At 36.4% G+C, this 21,963-nt stretch overlaps 5 protein-coding genes across 7 annotated transcripts; 2 read left to right on the forward strand and 3 right to left on the reverse strand.

Moving 5' to 3' along the window:
- Nucleotides 1-635: 635 nt before the first annotated feature.
- On the reverse strand, nt 636-4,797 carry LOC120272064 (ABC transporter F family member 1). 3 transcript variants are annotated; one of them, XM_039278801.1, is made up of 6 exons: nt 4,639-4,797; nt 4,339-4,548; nt 3,852-3,925; nt 3,556-3,766; nt 3,222-3,456; nt 636-1,978 (listed from the first exon to the last, which is right to left on the reverse strand). In XM_039278801.1, exons 2-6 carry the CDS (start codon nt 4,546-4,548, stop codon nt 921-923), a joined length of 1,788 nt encoding a protein of 595 aa, XP_039134735.1. In that variant the 5' UTR covers nt 4,639-4,797; the 3' UTR covers nt 636-920. The 3 variants fall into 3 exon arrangements, with proteins under 3 accessions (XP_039134735.1, XP_039134736.1, XP_039134734.1); XM_039278802.1 differs by having other exon boundaries at nt 4,339-4,569; nt 4,639-4,795; XM_039278800.1 differs by having other exon boundaries at nt 4,339-4,552; nt 4,638-4,794.
- Nucleotides 4,798-5,849: 1,052 nt separating this feature from the next.
- LOC120271902 lies at nt 5,850-8,135 on the forward strand. Its single transcript, XM_039278589.1, has 3 exons — nt 5,850-5,945; nt 7,682-7,735; nt 7,793-8,135. Exons 2-3 carry the CDS (start codon nt 7,698-7,700, stop codon nt 8,097-8,099), a joined length of 345 nt encoding a protein of 114 aa, XP_039134523.1. The 5' UTR covers nt 5,850-5,945; nt 7,682-7,697; the 3' UTR covers nt 8,100-8,135.
- Nucleotides 8,136-8,872: 737 nt separating this feature from the next.
- On the reverse strand, nt 8,873-10,354 carry LOC120272633 (heavy metal-associated isoprenylated plant protein 3-like). Its single transcript, XM_039279502.1, has 5 exons — nt 10,346-10,354; nt 10,062-10,233; nt 9,750-9,985; nt 9,565-9,658; nt 8,873-9,342 (listed from the first exon to the last, which is right to left on the reverse strand). Exons 1-5 carry the CDS (start codon nt 10,352-10,354, stop codon nt 9,020-9,022), a joined length of 834 nt encoding a protein of 277 aa, XP_039135436.1. The 3' UTR covers nt 8,873-9,019.
- Nucleotides 10,355-11,890: 1,536 nt separating this feature from the next.
- LOC120272188 (histidine--tRNA ligase, chloroplastic/mitochondrial-like) lies at nt 11,891-16,009 on the forward strand. The gene is made up of 11 exons (XM_039278952.1): nt 11,891-12,264; nt 12,351-12,446; nt 12,529-12,617; nt 12,792-12,921; nt 13,280-13,372; nt 13,468-13,542; nt 14,431-14,548; nt 14,703-14,845; nt 14,955-15,083; nt 15,384-15,544; nt 15,660-16,009. The coding sequence occupies exons 1-11, from the start codon at nt 11,965-11,967 to the stop codon at nt 15,796-15,798; spliced, it is 1,473 nt and encodes a 490-aa protein (XP_039134886.1). The 5' UTR covers nt 11,891-11,964; the 3' UTR covers nt 15,799-16,009.
- A 149-nt stretch (nt 16,010-16,158) lies between these two features.
- Nucleotides 16,159-19,976, reverse strand: LOC120272187 (glucomannan 4-beta-mannosyltransferase 1-like). The gene is made up of 9 exons (XM_039278951.1): nt 18,746-19,976; nt 18,478-18,576; nt 18,149-18,401; nt 17,869-17,979; nt 17,635-17,771; nt 17,426-17,539; nt 17,127-17,326; nt 16,759-16,953; nt 16,159-16,644 (listed from the first exon to the last, which is right to left on the reverse strand). The coding sequence occupies exons 1-9, from the start codon at nt 19,058-19,060 to the stop codon at nt 16,485-16,487; spliced, it is 1,584 nt and encodes a 527-aa protein (XP_039134885.1). The 5' UTR covers nt 19,061-19,976; the 3' UTR covers nt 16,159-16,484.
- Between the last annotated feature and the right edge of the window lie 1,987 nt (nt 19,977-21,963).

A 21,963-nucleotide genomic window follows, 5' to 3' on the forward strand; every position in this document is an offset into this window, starting at 1 on the left:
GAAAGATTTCTTCTCCTCCGGGAATCTCTTCCGAGAATCTCTTCTAAGAATCTTGTTCATTTTGCTCGTCGGAGAGAAATGGTTGGTTGAGAGTGGGAGAGAACGGCGACAAGCTGTAACGATGGAAATGAGGGAAGGGGAAAGGTGGGGACGGGAGATGGGGGCGGTAGGGTTGGTGACGTGGACGTCGACGTGGCATCACCTTGTCCACATCATCAAGTTGCTGACATGTCAACGTCACATAGGAAAATGATATTATTTTTTGGGGTTGATGTGGCTATTCCGGTGGCCACATAAGCAAAGGATTTTCACTGGTGCCCTCCCGGTGCAAGTAAATAAATATAAAGTATCCGAAAAGAAACAAATCAAAATTTGGTGCTCAAAGTGAAATTTGGGCATAATAAGGTACCCACTCAAGATTATTACCCGAAATGATAGTTTTGAACATAGACACTAACGTCCGGCCAAACAAAATAATCAAATCCAGATCAGCAAAAAGGATAAAAAGCTCAGATATACTTAATTTACAAGGAGGAAAGAACCTTTGGTTAATTTATAAAATAAATATTTTATTATGAGCCACAAATAAACTTTTAACCGTAGTATTCAAACAGCATAGCAACAAACAACCAGACTGATAGAACTCTACACTACAAGGTCATCAAAGCACAAAAGCAAAACAAGTAGAAATTTTAAGTTTTCTAGAGTTATACTAGAGCTCATATGCTACCCTGATCATTATGCAATAAGATCAGGCAAGCAATACAAATAGCCTATACGAATGCCGCAGCAAGCCATAGAATAACAATACAGTATAGAAGCAATAGACTTCAACATATTGACTGTTTCATAATAATAACAATGATAAAACCTAGTCGATGATGAGTATTAAGTAAAATTAAGTCGTTCTTCCCAGGATTTTAATTGGGTAACCCAGCCTTGCTCCTCAGATGTTCCTTGAAGTCCATGATATCACCCTCCCACCGAGTCACTGCTTGATTCTCGCATACCCAGATCTCTTGGGCAACCTGGTTAATGAGCCTAAAGTCATGGCTTACCAAGACCATTCCGCCATCCCACTCGTTCAATGCTTCAGCAAGCGAATCGATGGTCTCGATGTCCAGATGATTAGTGGGCTCATCGAGCAACAGTAGGTGTGGTTGCCTCCATGCCAACCAAGAAAAGATCACCCGGCTACGCTGGCCATCAGAAAGGTTCTTCATAGGCATCACCTGGGCTTTGCCAGACAACCCGAAACGCCCTATTGCTGCTCTCATCTTCTCCTCCTCGTTACCTGGGTATTCCTTCATCATGTACTGCAGTGCTGGCATCTCTAAATCAAGCTTCTCTGCCAAATGCTGATGAAACTGAGCTATCCTGAGATGATTGTGGCGCCTGACCATACCATCAAGAGGAACAAGATCACCAGTCATTAGCTTCAGTAGGGTGCTCTTCCCAGCACCATTAGGCCCCACCAGTGCAATCCTGGAATCCAGGTCGACTCCGAAATCAAGACTCTTGTAAATGAGGTTGTCAGGAGTATAGCCAAAGGTGACCTCAACAAACTGCAATACCGGTGGGGGAAGTTTGCCAACATCTGTGAAACGGAATACCAAGACCTTGTCTTTGACAACCTTCTCTGTAAGACCTCCTCGTTCCATCTTTGCCAAAGTTTTCTCCTTGCTCTGTGCCTGGCGAGCCAGCTTCGCAGAACCATGGCCAAAACGGGCAATATACTCCTTCATGGAGGCTATTTGCTCCTGCTCCCACTTGTACTGCTTCATCTGGTTTTCTTCAAGCTCTGAACGAGTTTGCACATACTGGTCATAGTTGCCAGTGTAAAACTTCAGCTTCTTGTTCTGCATGTGGATGATATTGGTACAAACTCCATTAAGGAAATCTTGAGAGTGTGACACCACAACCAATATACGATCAAAATTTTTCAGCGTCTCTTCCAACCAGACGCAAGCTTCCAGATCTGTAAAAATTCAACGACTTTTGAGTTTTATGGACGTAGAAACAAGAAGTTTATAAAAGAAAATCCAAAAATATTTTACATGTTTCAATAGAATACTGTAAAATACTGAAACTTTCCCTTGCCTGTTAAGGCAAACTCAGTTATGAGGTTGAACCAAAAGATGTAAAACAATTTCATAAACTGAAGTTGGATGACAACCATCTATAGTGGAACATCATAAAAGGCATGCTTAACTAAACAAACAAGCTAACCCCATTCTGCCAAATAAAGAAACTTACAAGTAAACAGAATTTTAAATATTGTTTTCTACAAATTCTCACTCAAAAGTTTGGTATAATCACTAAACTTGAAATAGCCCCAATTCTGCTAATTAGATGATTTGCTTGCAACAAAAACTAATTAACAAATATGGCCATTTGATACTCATCACATATAAAACATTATTCATTGAAATAATTCATTTGCCCCATATTATATTTACTTTTTCCCTAGAACCTCCTAAAGGTCATGGACTTGAGCATTTAGTCTAAGATTTGGCTACACAGGGCGCGGAACAAAAGATGATTGATAGGCCAATCCCCAGGTATTCTCCACACAAGCTATCTCCATCATTCTATACAGCCTTTCCGTGTCTTGAACCCTCAATTATACTATCACGTGGATGTTTGTTAGGAACATGAATCCTAACGATGCAGCCTGTGATCCAAGAGAAGAAGTTCCAAAGGGAGCAGCTTCCATTTCAGGGAAGGATTATGTACCATCACACTTTCTGTTTCATCAAAAGCCCTCAGGGCCTTTGAGCCTGGGGTGTTTCAATGGGATTTCTGCATTGTTACTCTGGCATCTACATCAATTGTCAGGAGGCGCCTTTGTAATCAGAAAACCTTCAGAGACTTGTTTCTATTTGAGAGTATTCTAAAGCAGTATTTCTGATGTGACATAGCCAGGTGATAGAGCAAGCTGGCATGCTAATAAAGCATAGATCCTTACTGCTATATATACTAGAGATTATTATCCTAAAATTCAATAAAGCTCATGATTATCTCATTGAAAAACATACTCTCTTAAAGCCAGACAACAATCAGCATTTCATAGATTCGATTTCTAAGAAGGAAACAAGGGCAAAATTTTTATAATTGAGAAATCTTTACCATAGAAGCATGCACGTTAACTTATGCAATAATATCTTATGATAAAGCTAGAGATATACACAGGTTATATTAAAGGGATAAAAAATTCTCACCAAGATGATTTGTGGGTTCATCGAGTAGAAGAATAGTAGGGTTCATGAATAGAGCCCTTGCTAATGCAATCCTCATACGCCATCCACCAGAGAAATCTCGAGTTTTCTTCACCTGCATTTGCTTGGTAAAGCCAAGTCCATACAAAATTTCAGCAGCACGCTTCTCAGCAGTTGCTGCATCCATTGCTTCCAAACGCTCATAAATTCGATCCAATTGCTCTCCGCCACCATCATCCTATGCAATTAAAATAACAACACCCACATGAAAAACACTTGCAACATCCAAAACAAAAAAAGAAAAGAAAAAGGAACATCCAAAATCCACATGACTCACTTGGGCTGCCAAAGCCTCAGCTTCTTTTTCCAATTTCAGCCTCTCTTCATCACAGTTAATAACAGCTTCGAGTGAAGACATGTCTGAAGCTTCAATCTCCCGTGTGAGGTGATAGATGTCCATGTGATCAGGAATTGGGAGCTCTCGACAGCCTATGGATGAAAGGAGTGTAGACTTCCCACATCCATTCAATCCAAGAAGGCCATAACGTCTAGAAAAATAAATAAATGAATCAATAACAATTTGCCACGTAATTCAAGTGGATAGACAGAATTACAAACATGACGATAAAATACCTCCCATAATTGAGCTCCAGTTCAGAATCAACTATTAAATCATGACCGTGAAACGTCAATGACAAAGACTCTATCTGCACATAAAATTCCAAACAAAACAAAAAATCAAGTTTTGGATAGTATTACAAACATCCAACAATCAAACACAGCTTTTTCTGATCAATTTAAGTGAAAATAAAACAATTTATAACAAGATTGATAACAGTAAAGCTCAAACACAAGCAAACAAAGAACAAGATTTATATAGATTGGATCTAAAATCAACAGCTCATCAGTAGATCTAGATTTATAAGCTATCATAATCTTACAAACAACACATGATGTTCAATATAAAAGACCATAAAAATCAAATAATACAGTCAAGATCTACTTTAGATGCATCTTTTCCTTGAGAAATACATCAGGAACAAACCCTACTAACGAATTGCCAGCAAAATAGCAACCTTTTTCAAAACCAAAATCCAAGAAAAATAAATAAACAACTCACATGAATATCTCTAGAAAGAGGATGGGAAGCAAGAACACCAGTGCAAGTCCGATCCGATATCCTCAGCGCTCCCATCCCATTCGTAACTCCGTTCTGCGCATCACCAGCTGTTTTCGACGACGAAGCCACCGCTGCCGCCTTCCCACCTCTCTTCGCCGCAGCAGCAGCCTTCTTCGCCGCCGTCTTCTTCTTGCTCGCGTCCGACACCATCTTTCTTGCCAAAAAAAAACCCTAAAACAACATAAAAAATCAACCAAATCCAAAATCCAAAGACAACAAACAAAAAAACAAAAAAGAAACCTAAAAACTCCAAGAAATCAGGAAAACAGGCTTCGATTTAGGGATCGGATGAGGGTTTTGAGAGGAGCTAGGGTTTTGATCCTGAGATTATTACTAATTTATTTAGGTTTTTTTTTTTTTTTTCCTCCCTCTTTCGATGAATCGAAAGAATGACGAGTTAAGAGGGTTTCGTTAGCTCAGGGCTACCAGGTATTTATAGACGGTGGGATTAGGTATTGTTTGCCACGTGTCAGTAGATGATGAGGTGATTGGGATTTAACGGTTAGATCTCACCCCACGTTTTAAAAGGTGGTCAAATTTCAATTGGCTTTCTTTTCATTCTCATTGCCTAATAAATTTTATTTTATAGTATTAATTAATTTTTTTTATTAATTATATAAGTTTTAAAAGTACACATTCACTTTTTAATATCAATTTCAAAAAATTAATTCCTGATTTATTAGATTTTAAGGATTAATTAAATAATAATTAATTAAATTTTTTTTTAGTACAAGTCAGGGGGTTTAAGTGCATGTCACCTCAGCAAAATTACTATTATTTACATAAATTAATTTATTATAACCCAACACTCATTAAAAAAGACTATCTTTAATTAGACTTCCTGTGCCTTACTCTTCCAAAAAAATTGGGTGGATTAGAAACCCATAATAAAAATAGTAATAATAAATTATATATATATATATATATATATATATATATATATATATAACTGAAATTGATTTTGAGATCAAATTAAAAAAAAATTTGAATGAGTTTAATGTCATAGTTAATAACTCTGAAAATACTAAGAAAGGTGAAAAGTGATAAATTGGAAATTAATTATAACATAGAAAAGGAATTACGAGGTATTTTAGTATTAAAATAATATTAACTTAAATCAATGGTGTGATTGAAAACAAAAACAATAAAATTGGGCCGCCCCAAAAGTTTCTAGCGATAAAATCATTATAGTTAATAACTTTTTGGAAATACTATGAAAGGTGAAAAGTAATAAATTGGAAATTAATTTTCACCCAGAAAATTAATTACTTGAGGTATTTTAGTATTACAATAATATTAACTTTAATTGATGGTGTGATTAAAAATTAAATCAATATAAAATTGTGTCATTGGGCCATTACAAACCTTGACAATGGGCCCAGATAAGCCCACCAAGCTTAGGCCCAAACAACCAAGCCCTTTTGATTCCTCTTCTTCAATCCCTGAAAGCAAACCCTAGAGCGTTGTTTTGAAGACACTAAAACCCTAAATAAATCCCCAATTCATGGGTTTTTCAGTGATGAGCTGAAGGATTTGCTGCGATTCAGGTGATTATTTGGTTTTGTGTTGAAAAAATTCATTCTTTCATCAGTATAGATTGTGCTTATGATCATCTCATGAATCAAAGAGTTTTTGTGTTGTGTTTTATTGAACCTTGGAAAAAATTTTGATCTAATTTATGGTTATATTTTCTGAAAACAAACCAGACTGCACTTTGTTTGTGTTTGAATAGTGTTCTTCTTCATTTGATTTGGTTATGCAGTTATTTTTCTATGAATTTGATGCTTGGAGGAGTTTGAATGAAAAGGAATAATTTTTTTTTATAGCATTGCAAGAACAATTTTGTAAAATAAAAAAAATTATAGTTATATTTGTTGGAATTTCAAGGTTTGTAGATATGTATACATATATATATATATATATATATATAGTGATTTTGTTTAGAGGTTTGTATTGAAAACCTAATTAATTAGATATGAACATTGTTGTTCTGTTTTTGTTCTTGTGGGTGTTTATTGGTTCAGAAGATTTCTTGTTTTGTTTGAATTGAGGTAAATAGAGAAAGGATTCAAGAGAAAAGAATGAAAATAAAAGATAGTTATGTCCATATGATCTTCTACCATTTGCTTATCCATAATGACAAGAAGATGAGTTTTTTTTTTTATTTTTCTTAATTGGGCACTGTAAATTTGCCCTTTGGGTTTAAGAAGATAATAGTAAATGAACAAATTATCATAGTCATGAATGGATGAAACTCATAGCTTTGATTCAAACATTGAATACACCAGTTGGCAGTTGCTGTCTTCTGCCATTGTTTGATTGTAGTTGTTGGTGCAAAGTCTTGAGCTTTAAGCTGTAAATGGACACACACATGATGCAAAACCTGAAACTCTATTTGTTTAGTAGGGTTCATTTCATTCATGACCACAAATGTTTGCACTTTTATAACGTTGTGGTTATAAAACTTGTTGTTGTAATATAAAAGCCATTTAACTTTTCTTCAGTTTCACATATGGTCATAATGGTCTGTTTTAACGTGATTTTCGGCGTCACATCAGCGCCGCATCAGCAAACTTGCTGGAAACCGCCTTAAAACATGCCATTATGGCCACACGTATTACAGGAGAAGAGTTAAGTGGCTTTTGTGTTAAAAAATTTTTTTGTGGCCACAACATTATAAAGTGCAAATATTTGTGGTCACGAGTGAAATGAAGCCTTGTTTAGTACCTATGAGATGCATGCGCTATTGTTTTGTGCTAGTGATGATAAGTTGAAATAGAGCCTTTGTGTTACTTTACAGCCATTTGCTAAGTTTTAAAAATTATTAAAAAATAAGGGACAGAAAGGTGTTAGATCGTAGTCACATACCAAATTGAATAACATTGATATCATTTCCAAGAAAGATTGGTTTAAATCTTGACAATTATGCTCTAGAGGACTAATTGGTGAATCAAGATCTGTATTCAAGATGAATATTCAACTTAACATCTGAAAATCTGAAAAATAATTTCAGTTTTTTATTATCGGAAATAAGTAACAGCTGTAGATTGCAGTGATGAATGTTATTCATTTCTTTTGGGTGAATTTCTAGCAGCATATGAATGAATAGCTGTAAAAAAAAACCTTAAACTCCTAAGAGTGTTCTGATTGGATGATTTACAGTGTTGTTATTCTGCTATCATAAGTTCCAAAAACAGCTTGAAGAGTGATCATGCTTTTAGGGAATTAATTTGGAATGTCCATCTCATTATTTTGATTTGGAATGTTGTGAAATGTTCGATAGGAAATTTGTTTGTGCAATGAGCGGCAGCATTCCTTCGGCTTCGTACATGAAGAGGTATGTGCTCCGGTTATTCATATCACTAAAGTATATAACTGCAAATGTTGTAGACAGGAAGAATGGTCGGATTGTTGTGACAGCATCCTCTGTCGAGAAGCCACTAAAAGCCGGACTTGAGTGCGGGCGCACCTGCAATGCCAAGGCGGCTGCAGCCGTGGGCGAGGTGCTGGCCATGCGGCTCAAAGTTGACGGTCTAGCCCGTGAAGCCATTCACGCCGATGCGACGAAGGAGGTACAGAAGAAAGGTTTCAAGAACCAGACTAAGGTCTGGGCTATTCTCAATGCTCTTCGTTCAAATGGTGTCAATCTTTTACTAGATGATGATGATGGTGGTGAGAAGCATAATGTTAGACATCAGTGAACTATAAAAAGTAAAAAACTTTTGATCGTTTCAGCATTGGTCTCTTCATGTTGCATGTGCATTCTTTTATGAAAATGTTTTTTAATTAAATCTATATTTATTTATCTAACTATAAATAGATAAAAACCTAACCAAAAATAGTTGAAAGAATAAGAATTTTAAGTTACTCTTCTTTTTTTTTACTTATTACATTTATAAAAAAATTGTTAAAATTAGTTAGTTACTTATATTTTATAAATTTTTTTATTATTTTATAAAATTAATTTTATTTAAAACTCCACTAGTGGAGTATATAATTTTATTTTTTATAAATTATGATTTATTGAAAATTATATAATTACATTATATTAAAAAAAAAATGAAAAAAATTATTTAATGATGTATAAAATTTTTAATGTGATAAGTAAAATAATAGAAAAGAGCTCTAAAACATGACAAATAAAAAAAATAAAAAAAAAATTTTAATAATGGAATCTATATGCATCTTTTTTTAAAAAAAATTAAATCAGAACCGAACCACGAAAGCACCAATTATTTTCAGTGTTTTTTAAAACCCTATTTCTTAAAACTCATTTTTACAAAGAATCCAAAGTGAGATATTCCATCAAAACATATAAATCAATAAAATGCACAAAAATGTGCAACTTATGTTACATGCAATAAAATTCCAGCAATTCATTTCTCCCCCCTGCAATCAAAACAATTCAAATAAAGAGCTCCAAAACAATCACAACATACACAGTAACATACCAAAATCATATATATCCACACATTCTCAATTAATCCAAATTTAAAGCAATATCAAACACTACTTTTCATTCTCTTTACTCTCTCTTAATATATATATATATATACTACTTTTCCTCTCTTCCCTATATACCCTTCCCTGGCAAAACGGTAATAAAAGCAAACAATGAGACTCACATGATAGCGCAAGCATTCGGGTTCTCATCACTGAAGTACTGCGGAGCTTGCACCATATCAGAGCAGTAAACATACCCCCCATAAAACTCCATCTTATTCACCTCCGCCACCACCTCCTTCACCGCCGCCGCTGGAGTTTCCTCTCCCTCGCCTTCCTTCTTCTTCTTCTCCCCACCGCCTCCGGCTTCCTTCTTCTCCAGCACCACCTCCACCTCCTTCTTCAGCTTCGCTTTCACCGCCGCCGGCAAAGCCTTCGCGTCCATCGTCCCCTTCGCCGTCGCCAAACCCTTCTCCCCGTCCATCTTCACGTTCTCCACTCCTGATGGCATTCATCGTAAATAAGAAACTAAATCAGGGGTAAAATAGTCATTTAGTCCATCCCATGCATAGACGACACACGCAGTCATGAGTTCCAGCTGTCAGATCAATCTGACGGCCAGAAGCTTCTTGTTCAAACGGTCTGATCCTCATCGGACGGCTCTCATGCAACCCCAATCGAATTTTCTTAAATTTAAAATTTGATAATTAATTAATTAATTACCTTCAATTTTCAAAATTGATTTCTTGATTTTTTTGTAGCAACCTTCGCATTTGCAGTGCATGGGAATCTTCAGCACAACTGTTGACACTGTGGGCTTTTATTATTACCAAAAAAAAATTCAATTAATTAGTGAAAAATAATTTTAAAATAATTTTTAAAAATAAAAAATAAGGCTATGAAATTACTAGTTTGGGTTTCTTCTCGTCGGCGGCGGGGGCTGGTGGTGGTGGTGGTGGTGGTTTCTTGGCGACGTCGTTGGTTATCGGATTTGGATCCTTCTTCTCCTTCTTGGCCTGCGGGTTGAGGATCTCCACGGTTTTGCGAGTGCTGGCTTCGATCCTCTTCTTCAGCTTGACGTGATCCACCATGCCGATCACCGTCATCTGCCCATTGGCCGGGTCGGTGACCACTCCGTCCACTCCTACTCATCCCATCGGAGAAACATGAAATCCATTTGAGATTCAAGAGAAATGGGTTTCGAGTTTCGATCTATGTACCTTGAAAACCCTTGATGGATCTGCGGACTTTATTGGCGCAGCCACTGCAATGCATATCGACCTTGACGATGACGAATGCGGGTATCCCCTCCTCCTTCGGCTTCTTCCCTCCATCGCCGTTGTTCTCCTCGGCTGGCTGGTTTGGCTCCTGGTTCCTGTTCCTGTTCTTCTTCTGCATAGAAAGGAAAGGAAAGGATTGATTAGAAACTAGGGTTAGGTCATAGATTCTCAAGGGAATCGATAGGAGAGAAGGAGGAGGAGGAGGAGGAGAAGCTCTTGCTCACCTTGGCCATGGCGGTGGAGCGAGAGATGAAGCGGGATAGTGAGGTTTATAAAGGGAAGAGAAGAGGCCCTGCCAGCCATACGATCTCATCATTCCAAATCTCGATGCTCCAATCTGATTGATTCTCCACCGTTGGTTCTGCGCCTCGGTGGTCTTCACTAAAGACAAGATTGGTTATTCTTACCTTAAAACGGCAACTGGGTCACAGTATTACTATCCTGCCACAGAGGAAAATTACAGGGTCCTCGGTACTGTCATTGCAGCAGTTTGTTCCAATGAGTAGACGCCACGTCGCTGGTGAAGGTTAATGCGGGGAAACATTGTAAATGGGAAGTAAAAACAGGCGATGTAGTGGCCAGCGTGGCAGCATTGAGAGCCCAAAAGTAGCCTCAAGTCCAACTAATCTTAATTGGTTGATCAGGCCCATTCGGTTTATAGTAAGGTTTTTTCTTTCTTTCTTTCGTTTTATTGGGTATTATTTTTTTATATTTTTAATCACAATAATTTATTTATTACAACCTTCTCATTGCTTAAGGAGTAAATTTTTCCCCTTATTGAGTGAGCAGTTGTATGATCAAACTAACGACAATGGTGTAAGTAAGTGATTTATCTATTTATATATATATATATATATATATATATATATATAGTATTTATTGATAAATAGAAAATATAGTATTTTGGTTGGCTCTAAATTTTGAAAGAGTGTTCTCAAAATAAATAAATAAATAAATAAATAAAATAAAAGAATAATCTGAACTTAAATAACTTTGCAAAAAAAAATTTATGTTTAAAATACAAATCTAAACCAATTGATTATTTATTTATAAAATGACCATTAAATGACATATCACAAAATAAAATAAAAATAAAAGCGTGAGTGTAATATTGGACATCAAATGGTCTATGTATGTTAATCCTAATAATTTTCAATTAAATGATTTATAAATATAAACAAATCACAAAATCCTATTGAATTTGTGATTTTGATTTTTTGGGCGGGAGGGAATGGAATGGCTTTATAATTTTTATTAATTGAAAATTAAAAATAATGAATGATTTTTTCAATAAAAATGAATTTTCTTACCTCATGGTCCTCATATGTGATAATTCTAAAATATCAATAGAATGAAACATTAAAGCCACTTGTGCTCTCCAATTTTTTTGCTATTTATTAAAATTAAAAAAAATAATTATTTGATTAAAAAACAGTTTAACAAAAAAAAATTATCTTATATGTTACAATAAATATTCATTTTATGCCATTATATTATCATTAACTAGAATAACAGGAAGAGATTAATAACTTTATTCCCAACCTAAATAAATAAATAAATAATAGTCCATTCAAAAAATACATTAAGTTCAATAAATATATATATATATATTTGGTATCTAATATGTTAAAATAAATATTTATTTATGCTATTATATTATCATAAACCAAAATAACAGGAAGAGATTAATAACTCTAATCCCAACATAATTAAAAAATAAAAATAAAAAATAAAAATAAATAATAGGCCATAGGCCATCGAACAGTGATCTCGTACAAAGAGCGCAGAGCCGCGCAGCATCGCCAACGAGCGCCGGAGCTCTTCGTCGATAGAGCTCTCGACCATGTCCGCAGTTCTCTTTCTCCACCAAAGCCTCATCCTCCCTCGCATCACTCGCGCCCTCAAACCCTCCTCCTTCTCCTCCTGCTTCTCCCTCCCTCTTCTCCGCCCCATCTCCCATCCTTTCTCCTCTCTCGCCGCCTCCCGTGCCTCCTCCATCCCCACACACGATGACGTTGATGGTGCTGCGCCGATTGCAGTGACTGAGCGAACGATGATTGACGTGAACCCCCCTCGTGGCACGAGGGACTTCCTCCCCGAGGACATGAGACTTCGCAACTGGCTCTTCCAGCAGTTCAGGGAGGTAGTTACTACTCCTAGTTGGAGCTCTTGACTATTGTTCACCTTCTGTTTGATCTTATGTCTGAAAACCCTTGTCTTTCTCGCAAGGTTTCTCGATTGCTCTCGTTTGAAGAGGTTGACTTCCCTGTCCTTGAATCAGAGGCATTGTACATTAGAAAAGCAGGGGAGGAGATCACTCAGCAGGTGCGTGCTCTTGTGGCCTTGAGAATCATTGTAAATGGAGCAGTTTGATGCGTTCTCTGACCATTTTGTGCTGTATGTTTAGTTGTACAATTTTGAGGATAAGGGTGGTCGTCGTGTTGTGTTGAGGCCTGAAATCACTCCTTCGCTGGCTAGGCTTGTAATCAAGCAAGGGTATCAATACAACTCTCTTGCAAGTTCAAGCTTTTTTGCTTTCGTTTTGGGATTATAACGAAAAAAATTCGATGTTTTTGTTTTAAGAGAAAATCTCACAATGGCCCAAGAAATGCTTAGTGGAACTAGTCTGGCCGAGTTTTGTTTATTTTTTTTTGTTCTTTAATTTTTTAGGAAATCTGTCTCCCTGCCGTTGAAATGGTTTACTATAGGACAGTGTTGGAGGTATGAACGGATGACAAGGGGAAGGCGTCGAGAGCATTACCAATGGAACATGGATATAATTGGTGTTTCTAGAGTTCGGGTGAGTACACTCATGCACATTTATGGCACTTGCAAGACAAGTAATCTTATGATTGTTGTCATTATGTAAATTTAGTTATGCAATATCAATGATTTAATGCCCTTCTCTTATTTGATGATGCTTACTGAATTTCTATTTGGCCCCGATAATGTCAAACTGAAGTTGATCTAGGAAGTGAAACATGGTGTGTGATGGGTAAGTGTGGTGGCTTGTATGTAAGTTCTAAGTGAGTTGATTATTAAGCTAATGAAGTGATACACCTTATATGTTTTCTCTAAGTAGATGGAATTGATAGTCTCGTTTGAGTGCAAGTAATTCTTTAAATCTGATACCGACCTTGTTTTTTATGGGAGTGCAGGCTGAAGCTGAGCTCATTCATGCTCTTGTCATTTTATTTGAAAGACTTGGGATCACATCCGCAGACGTGGGGATCAGGATTTCTAGCCGAAAGGTCGTAATCAAAGTGCTGGTCATTATCGATCATTAGACTGGAGTTTTTTTTTACTCCTGATAATTCCTAAAGTCGGTATTTTCTCTTCCTTGCAGGTTTTGCAGGCAGTGCTGCAAACATATTCCATTCCCGAACATTTATTTACTGAAGTTTTTGTCATTGTTGACAAAGTTAGTTACATTCAACTTGAATAATCGGTACCTCTTGCCTTCACAGTCTGCATTTAGAAAGAATGTCTAATGATATATCATATATGTACCAGATTTTATTCTTGCAGTTGTAGGTGTTTATATTACTTTATAGCTGCCTTTATGCTGCCTTCATGTTAGTTTTTCCAATTATACAGCCATTAATGTTTTTATGCTTTTGATGCCATTGTTGCTTTTAGTTGTAGACATGTGATTTAATGCCTAATATTTGCACTTTTTGCATTATTTTCTATGCTCTATTAATTTAATGTTGCTTCTTAAGAAAAGAAACAAAACGGGTAAAAGTGGAAGAAGGTTAGAAGAGGAACAAGAGCAGTATGTCATTAAAGCTTCTCTTTTACCTAGGCAACCTCTAAACATTCACCTAACTGTGATTTATCAAAGGCCATTATGTAAATGGTAAGTGGTTAAGCAACATATTAGATGGTCATTGTCTAAATCTTTCACAAATTGAAGACATATCAATGAAGCTGTGGCTTCAAATTTATGTCATCATCCGAATCAAGTCAGTTTAGTGAGACCATTGACATAAACTTGATTTCATCTACTGGACTTCTTGGAATAGAACCATATAAACTAAATTTGTCAGCATTGAATGGTCAGACTGTGTACATTATCTCATCTTTATCTAATTTTTTTACTCTCCTCTGATCACATGTTGAATTCCTCATGTTCATTTCATGCCCACAACTTTGTCTATATATATATATATATAACATGTTTAATTTTAATTTTATTTGATACATTGTCCTTCGACTCATGGCAAACGCAAATATTGTTTTCATTTTGTATAGAAGGTGTACACGTCCTCTGCATATATGATGGTTGTTTTTGGTTTCTATCATGCAGCTCGGAAAAATTTCTAGAGAAGAGATTGAGAAAGAATTGGTATCAGTTGGTGTATCATTAGATGCTGTCAAGGGTCTGGTTGAAGTCTTGTCATTCAAGTCATTGACTAGATTGGAAGGTCTGGTGATATACTCCTGATTTTAGTTGCAAGTTTCTTGCTGTGTTAAATATCATTGCTATGTTTTGTTTGAATTAGGAATTGCACTTCTTTTCATTTCTACTTTTTTTTTCCTGACTGAGGTATAATTTACAGTAGTCTTTTTACGTGATAGATGTTCTAGGACCTAATGCCGAAGCTGTTGCGGACTTGAAACAACTTTTCTCACTTGCCGAAAACTATGGATATTCTCAGTGGATCCAATTTGATGCATCTGTAGTTCGTGGGCTTGCCTACTACACAGGAATTGTCTTTGAGGTTAGTCTTTAGTGGTAAGGCTGGAATTAAATCATGAAATTGTGTTGGCCTAATCCTGGCCTTCTGTTGCTCTGTTTCTTTCTTTTCTTAACCGGATTTTTCTTCCCAGGCATTTGATAAAGAAGGAATATTACGGGCGATCTGTGGGGGTGGAAGATATGATAGATTGCTCTCTACATTTGGCACTGATGACATCCCTGCTTGCGGCTTTGGATTTGGAGATGCTGTCATAGTGGAGGTAAAGACTATCAGGTTTTTTGCTTTTTTTTTTTTAAATAAATGATCAGACTTTCTTAAAAAATGATTATAGTATTGTTTCACTACAGCATAAATTGAGCTTGTTTCATCATGAATAGGGAGGTCATTCTTTCACGTCACAAATGCTTGCTTCGTCTGGTTCACACTTATGCTTGAGTAGATTTCTTCATTAATTTATTTGGAAGTGAAAATTTTGCTCTTTAAGTAATCATTTATTGTTTCTTCTGAAATTTTTACTTTTACTTTTATATAAAATTAACGTCGGTGGAAATACATGCAGCTACTAAAGGAGAAAGGGCTTGTTCCAGACCTAATTCGCCAGGTAGATGACATTGTATTTCCACTTGATGCGGAACTTGAGGGACCTGCATCCAAGATTGTGGCCTCCCTTAGGCAAAAAGGAAGAAGCGTTGATCTTGTTGAAGACAAGCGCCTCAAGTGGTAGTCACAATTTTCTCTCATCAGACTGAAGTCCCATGAAAATTTTCCTTCTAATTCATTATTGCTGTTCAGTTATTGTATTTTTATGATTGACATACATTTTGTGTGCCTGTAGGGTGTTCAAGCATGCAGAACGGGTCAATGCAGGCAGGCTTATCTTGGTGGGGAACTCTGAGTGGCAACGAGGTATGGTTCGTGTAAAGATCCTATCTACCAGAGAGGAAAATGAAATTAGAATTGATGAACTAGACTGATTCTCATTCCTTTTTTCCCCCTTCTATCTATAGATCTCTTTTTAATTCCTTATCTTACCAATTGTTTTAATTGTAATTTTCAAGTGAAGCTAATTATTTAGCTTGGTTTGCTATATATCCAATTTACTGTTTTAAAATTGAGTTCTCCACTGGAAGATTTATCCTTTTATATTGAAATATCAGAATGAAGTTATTATCTTTCTCTATTGCATGATTTGAACTACTAATCTGTACTGGTGTGTCTTATTTTATAAATGAAGGTTCTTTCTTCTCTTAAAATCTTCATTAATTTCCACTTTCTTGCTGAACCGGCAAAGAGGTACGTAGTGATGTTTTCTTTTCTTTTTTTTTCAGAAAGTTTGTTAGTATGTAATGGTAGCTATAGAAACATGTAATTGCTCAAGATCATGTCTACTAGAAAAAGGATATTATTTATTTCCATTGATATAGCAACATCCTTGACAAGCATTACCTTACACACTTTATAAAACTGGAAGACCTTACGAACATCATAATTTTGCTTTACTTCCTAGACTCACCCCTAGTACTTACTAACTGGTAAAAGACTAACTGGTAAAAGCATAACTAGTAATAGATTTTCCACCTTATTCTATGCTTTCTAGTGCAAGCATATTATTCCTACTTTGGTGGTATATCTCTGGAAATACATGTACTCCAGATGTTCCTCAGTTGTTTGTGACTGTTCCAATGTAGCCAAATCCCATGATGAAGAAAGCTCCGGCTTGAAGGAACAGATAGATGTAGAGGTGATATTGACCATGGATCATATCATAGATGGCACTGTAGAGGAGGAATAGCCCCACGATCAACTCCAAAACATGGAATCTGGGAATTTAAAAAAAGAAGAAATGAGGAGATTGTCACAGCAAATTGTGTAGCAAATTATTGAGAAACCAGAATAGTAAAATATTGATATTTGTCCATTCTAAGAATACATACCTTTCTCTAATACCAGAGCGTGGCTTCCTCGTTGATTTAACTATATTCTTCTGCTTTGCACTATTGCCCAACTTCTCTGTGACAACCCATTCATGGGCACGATCTGCCTCGAGTAACCCTATGATTGCTGCCTTTGCCCGATGCACTGACATCGCGTTCTCAAAGAGGATCCAGAAAATAAGCAGATGTGATGACCTATACACAAGTAGAGTTAGTTCCAGCACTTCCAGAAAACATGGTGAACCTATGAGTTCATAAAATGGTACACCTCATGTTCAAATACTTGATTTGGAACTATTATGTAAATAGCATGATCAGATTTCTATAATATAGGCTTATTTGGTCATTAGTTTGTTTTAGATGAGTACCTTGGGGTGGAAATAGCATTGAGAATGGTGATGGTGGCTGGTAAATAGATTGCAACATATTTGGGAAGATGGACTTCTGGATATAAAACGCACAGGGGAATTACCACGCAGTAGAAGAAGAAGGTGACGAAATGTGCAAGTATCTTCCTCACAAAGAAGAAGTCATATAGCACATGGAACTTTTTCCACCTTGTTACTCTCTGCGAAAACCAAATCTTAATCTTAGATTTATCAAAGAGAAACCTCAAATTTGATGGTATATTGCTTGACACCATAAATAGTTTGCTTTATTTTCTCACCTCACTGTACAGTATCTCCATAAACATCTTTCTGAACAGATTAGCAGGCCCACAAGACCATCTGTGTTGTTGGTAACGGTATGCTTTATATGTACTTGGAAGTTCATTCTTCACCTACAAGATGAATGTTTGTTGATGTGATCATTGTTCAGAGAATAGTAAATTAGATAATCTGAATTCATGTCCACATTTAAGTAAATAGTACTTACTGTTAAGTCTCCCAAGTAGAGAAACTCCCAACCCCTCAGACTTGCTCTTACTGCCAGGTCCATGTCTTCCACTGTTGTACGATCTTTCCATCCTCCTGCATCTCTGAGGGCATCCATTCTCCACACTCCAGCAGTCCCTGTGAATAATCTCAAGTGACAGTTTTTGTCTCAAAAGTTTGACTCTGGTTGCTTATAATGTGCCATATTTTTGACACCCATTGCTTGAGAACTTACCATTGAACCCAAAAAACGAATGCGTTGAAGAACCAACCTCCTGCTCCACACTGAAATGATAGTCCAAGGACATCTCCTGTAGCCGAGTCATCAGGCATTCATCTGCATTCACTGCAATTTTATCATAATACATGAGTTGTATTGAAATGCTTGATTGTGTTTTGATACAGAATAGTTATTAGAACCTTATAAAACCAGATAAATGACAAAAAAAAATACTTGGTAAAAAACTGTTACATTCAATCTCAAAAAGGAACTGAGGTATATTTCAAAAACTCACCGAATTTCCATCTAGCTTGGACCAAAGCAAGTTTTGGATTAAATAGCAGATAAGGTATAGTCCTCTCTAAAAAGTCTGGATCGGGTTGGAAATCAGCATCAAATATTGCCACAAATTCACATTGGTCGGCATAATGTCTCCTTAAGCCATCCCGAAGAGCTCCAGCCTTGTAACCATTTCTATTATTCCTAGACTCATACTTGATATCGATGCCCTTGTTTTCCCATTTCCTGCACTCCAACTCCACAACCTCCTGTATTTATGAGAATTATTTCAAATTAGCATTTTTATGTATACTAAAATAGGAAGTCATTCATCATATCTCTCACCCTAGTTGTACGGTCTGTTGAATCATCCAGAACTTGAACTACGAATCTATCAACTGGCCATGAAAGTGAACATATTGCTCCAATTGACAAGCGGTAAACCTGCCATAGATTATAAGCAAGTATTAGTAGCACATGATTTTCTAGTGCAAACCTACATTGATTGTGATATGACTTGGAAATGCTTCACCAAAGCTTTCTTTCCCAGAAGATTTATTTTAGTAAAGATTTCTTGTAAATATTATGAAGATAAAGCTGTTCTTATTAATACCTCTTTCTCATTGTACATGGGGATCTGAACTAAGACCTTCGGGTGTTCCTTGACACGCTGAAGTTCAGCCATCACTGCCTCCACCTTGTACTTGGTGTACTTCTTCCCTCTCATAATCTTCACATAGAAGAGCACACATGCCAGATAAAGCCGTCCCAAAAATAGGATGATTGACATGAGAGCGCACACATACACTGCCGTTTGCAGGGCAGGAACCATGATTGGACCTCGAACGCTTTGCCATACATCACCGAAAGCTATGCCAGCAAGATTGCCATCAGTAGGATCCTCATCCCCCAGAAATTTGCCTCTCATAGTGACCTTGTTTTCTGAGGAAGCTACTCAAAGAAAAAAGCAGGACCGTTTCGCTGCCCTAGGAGCTAGTGAAACTTCACAACCCTAAACCCTGAGAGGGAGGTGCTTGAAACCAGGGCTCAAGGACTTTGTTATAAAGAGTGATTGCGGCCAAAGTGGGGCAAGTGGCTTATGATGTGGCAGCATGCGGCAAGGACAGAGAAAAGTTGGAAGACACGGGGGTCGCATGCAGTAACAATGGAGCTAGCTGTGAGACAGATGTCCTTAGCATTTTAGATATGCATCCATTTTCAGTAGCGCTGTCGTTACTCTATGAAGCTCCGTGCTAGCTATGTATATCTCTTTAGATATCACGTCATCCTTTCCCAATTGCTATAAACGACAGAGCTAGTTGGTGTTTATCTGAAGGGATGGAAGCAGATGTCAAACTATGCTTGTGATAGCTAATGAAGGTGGGCTGGCAAGCTTGTATTTTTGTGCCGCTACTTTACAATGAAGCGGTCGACGGACTTCAAGTGCTAAGTTTAATTGAATATAGCAGCAGAGAGGTTTCAAGAGAGGAATAGATAAACCCCCTTTCATAGAAAAAGTAGAATCAAATGAGCTTTGATTGGTTTTATATTATAACCCTGTCTTATGTAAGTAACACACTTAATTAGTTCTTCTGTTAGAGCTGTCTTTTTATTGATCTAATAAGAATGCTCATGTATGCAATAGGTGAGTTGACATGCATATTAATTGTGATGAAATTGTTCACATAATATTCATATATCTCTGTGCATCACATTTTGCATACACATCATGCAATAATTAAATGGATATGATGTACAAGGGCCACAAATGACATGCATGTTAATTGTAGTTTCACCTGCAACACCAAAGAAGGCATAAGTTGCTAAAATGCTACAGTATTTATTGTTCTGCATTTAATTACCTTGAAAAGTAAACTGGAAATTGGAGTGTTTGCAAATAGAAGCAAAGTCTATATGTGCTGGTGGTCAGAAATATTATGTTGTTCAATAACCATTAGGAACTTATACCCTATATTTCCTATTTTGGCTTCACTGCAGTATACAAGAGGATCTCGAGTATCATTTTAGTTCATTCAGATTGCTGCTATTATTTGAAAAAAAAAAAGATGTTTAGCAAGTGAGAAGTCCAGAACTTGCTTCATGACAACAGGAGCACAATGCACTTGACTGGCTCATGCCTGCTTGACACAACCTTAAGGTATCCATACTGAAATATACAGTAGTTTTCAATTGCATTGCTCGCACAGTGAAGGATCAAATTAGCTCTGTATGCGGTGTCAGGTTTGCTCTGTAGATTATGTTATGGGGTTTTTTTATCAGTTCTGTTAGTTGATGAGTGTTTGACAACCTCTCTGTTACCTCTGCAGAAAAAAAAAATGGAATTCACTAATGCTTCATGAGATTCTTAGAGACTTGCAAGATATGTACAACCATAAGGCCAAGATAAAATAAGTATTAATTGTTAGAGTAACTAATAATCCCATATTGGTTATATTAGTAACTATAAACCTGACTGTGCATGCTTCGATCTCTCATCCTATTAGCTTAGACTTTTGAGTTGAATCGAGCCCATATAATATACTTTTGGTTTTCATATGACACACACAGCATCATAATCCGGGTAATTTGTATGTTTGTTTGCTTGTAAGATGACAATTAAGATAGATTAGCACACATCAAGGTGACTTATACTCCCACATCGATTATATTTGGTAAAGATGAATAGAATATATAAGCTTAGTCGCTCATTCCATTAGTGTAAGTTTTTGGGTTGAATTGAGCCTGTTGTAAAGTCATGACATTTAAATTCAATTGGTCTTCAGATTTGATTATGGGTTTGTTACAGACTCTTTTTGCTTGCAGCTTCTGCAATGTTTGTTATAAGTATGTGTTGACCTGTTTTTCAGTGCATCTTGTTAGGCATGGTTATAACTTATAAATGGTTAGGTTATATTTGAGTATTTAGACACTTTTTTGCTTGCAGTTTCTGCAATGGTTGTTATAAGTATGTGTTTACCTGTTTTGCAATGCATCTTGTTAGACATGGTTATGAATGTTGAGGTTATATTTGAGTCATGACACACTAGCTCAGATTTATGGTAATTCATTGAAATGAACAACACTCTGTGCTGTTTCATTCTATTCATTTCTTTCTGTGTCTGCTTCTTGTAGTTTTTATATTTCCGATTCACCTATCATGATTTAAACACTAAGTTTTGGTAAGTCTAGAACCATTTGTTTATCATTACACACTAGCCCAGATTTATGGTAATTCATTGAAATGAACAACACTCTGTGCTGTTTCATTCTATTCATTTCTTTCTGTGTCTGCTTCTTGTAGTTTTTATAATTTCATTTCACCTATCATGATTCAAACACTAAGTTTTGGTAAGCCTCTAGAACCATTTGGTTTTAATTACACACTAGCCCAGATTTATGGTAATTCATTGAAATGAACAACACTCTGTGCTGTTTCATTCTATTCATTTCTTTCTGTGTCTGCTTCTTGTAGTTTTTATAATTTCATTTCACCTATCATGATTCAAACACTAAGTTTTGGTAAGCCTCTAGAACCATTTGGTTTTAATTACACACTAGCCCAGATTTATGGTAATTCATTGAAATGAACAACACTCTGTGCTGTTTCATTCTATTCATTTCTTTCTGTGTCTGCTTCTTCTAGTTTTTATATTTTCAATTCACCTATCATGATTCAAACATTAAGTTTTGGTAAGTCTCTAGAACCATTTGTTTATCATATTCTGCTCTATGATGCTTATTATCTGAAATGTCTATAGATCAGAACAAATGGTACAGATTATGTTTTCGAAGAATCCAATTCGATATATTTCAACCGGTTTGTCTGTGTCT

This window comes from Dioscorea cayenensis, chromosome 11, assembly GCF_009730915.1.
Source record: "Dioscorea cayenensis subsp. rotundata cultivar TDr96_F1 chromosome 11, TDr96_F1_v2_PseudoChromosome.rev07_lg8_w22 25.fasta, whole genome shotgun sequence".
NCBI lineage: Eukaryota > Viridiplantae > Streptophyta > Magnoliopsida > Dioscoreales > Dioscoreaceae > Dioscorea > Dioscorea cayenensis.

What these genes read in the sequence shown, in the direction of transcription:
- LOC120272188 (XM_039278952.1), top strand. Translation starts at nt 11,965, where the DNA reads ATGTCCGCAGTTCTCTTTCTCCACCAAAGCCTCATCCTCCCTCGCATC. An exon ending in TTTTTGTCATTGTTGACAAA is followed by an intron (nt 13,543 to 14,430) that starts GTTAGTTACATT and finishes TCTATCATGCAG; the next exon opens with CTCGGAAAAATTTCTAGAGA. An exon ending in GAGATGCTGTCATAGTGGAG is followed by an intron (nt 15,084 to 15,383) that starts GTAAAGACTATC and finishes AAATACATGCAG; the next exon opens with CTACTAAAGGAGAAAGGGCT.
- LOC120271902 (XM_039278589.1), top strand. Translation starts at nt 7,698, where the DNA reads ATGAGCGGCAGCATTCCTTCGGCTTCGTACATGAAGAG. An exon ending in TCGGCTTCGTACATGAAGAG is followed by an intron (nt 7,736 to 7,792) that starts GTATGTGCTCCG and finishes TGTTGTAGACAG; the next exon opens with GAAGAATGGTCGGATTGTTG.
- LOC120272064 (XM_039278801.1), bottom strand. Translation starts at nt 4,548, where the DNA reads ATGGTGTCGGACGCGAGCAAGAAGAAGACGGCGGCGAAGAAGGCTGCT. An exon ending in CTGAGGCTTTGGCAGCCCAA is followed by an intron (nt 3,457 to 3,555) that starts GTGAGTCATGTG and finishes TTAATTGCATAG; the next exon opens with GATGATGGTGGCGGAGAGCA. An exon ending in TGAACCCACAAATCATCTTG is followed by an intron (nt 1,979 to 3,221) that starts GTGAGAATTTTT and finishes GAATTTTTACAG; the next exon opens with ATCTGGAAGCTTGCGTCTGG.
- LOC120272187 (XM_039278951.1), bottom strand. Translation starts at nt 19,060, where the DNA reads ATGAGAGGCAAATTTCTGGGGGATGAGGATCCTACTGATGGCAATCTT. An exon ending in CCAAGCTAGATGGAAATTCG is followed by an intron (nt 17,980 to 18,148) that starts GTGAGTTTTTGA and finishes ATAAAATTGCAG; the next exon opens with TGAATGCAGATGAATGCCTG. An exon ending in TGGAGATACTGTACAGTGAG is followed by an intron (nt 17,327 to 17,425) that starts GTGAGAAAATAA and finishes TGGTTTTCGCAG; the next exon opens with AGAGTAACAAGGTGGAAAAA.
- LOC120272633 (XM_039279502.1), bottom strand. An exon ending in ACGAGAAGAAACCCAAACTA is followed by an intron (nt 9,659 to 9,749) that starts GTAATTTCATAG and finishes TAATAATAAAAG; the next exon opens with CCCACAGTGTCAACAGTTGT. An exon ending in ATCAATTTTGAAAATTGAAG is followed by an intron (nt 9,343 to 9,564) that starts GTAATTAATTAA and finishes GAATGCCATCAG; the next exon opens with GAGTGGAGAACGTGAAGATG.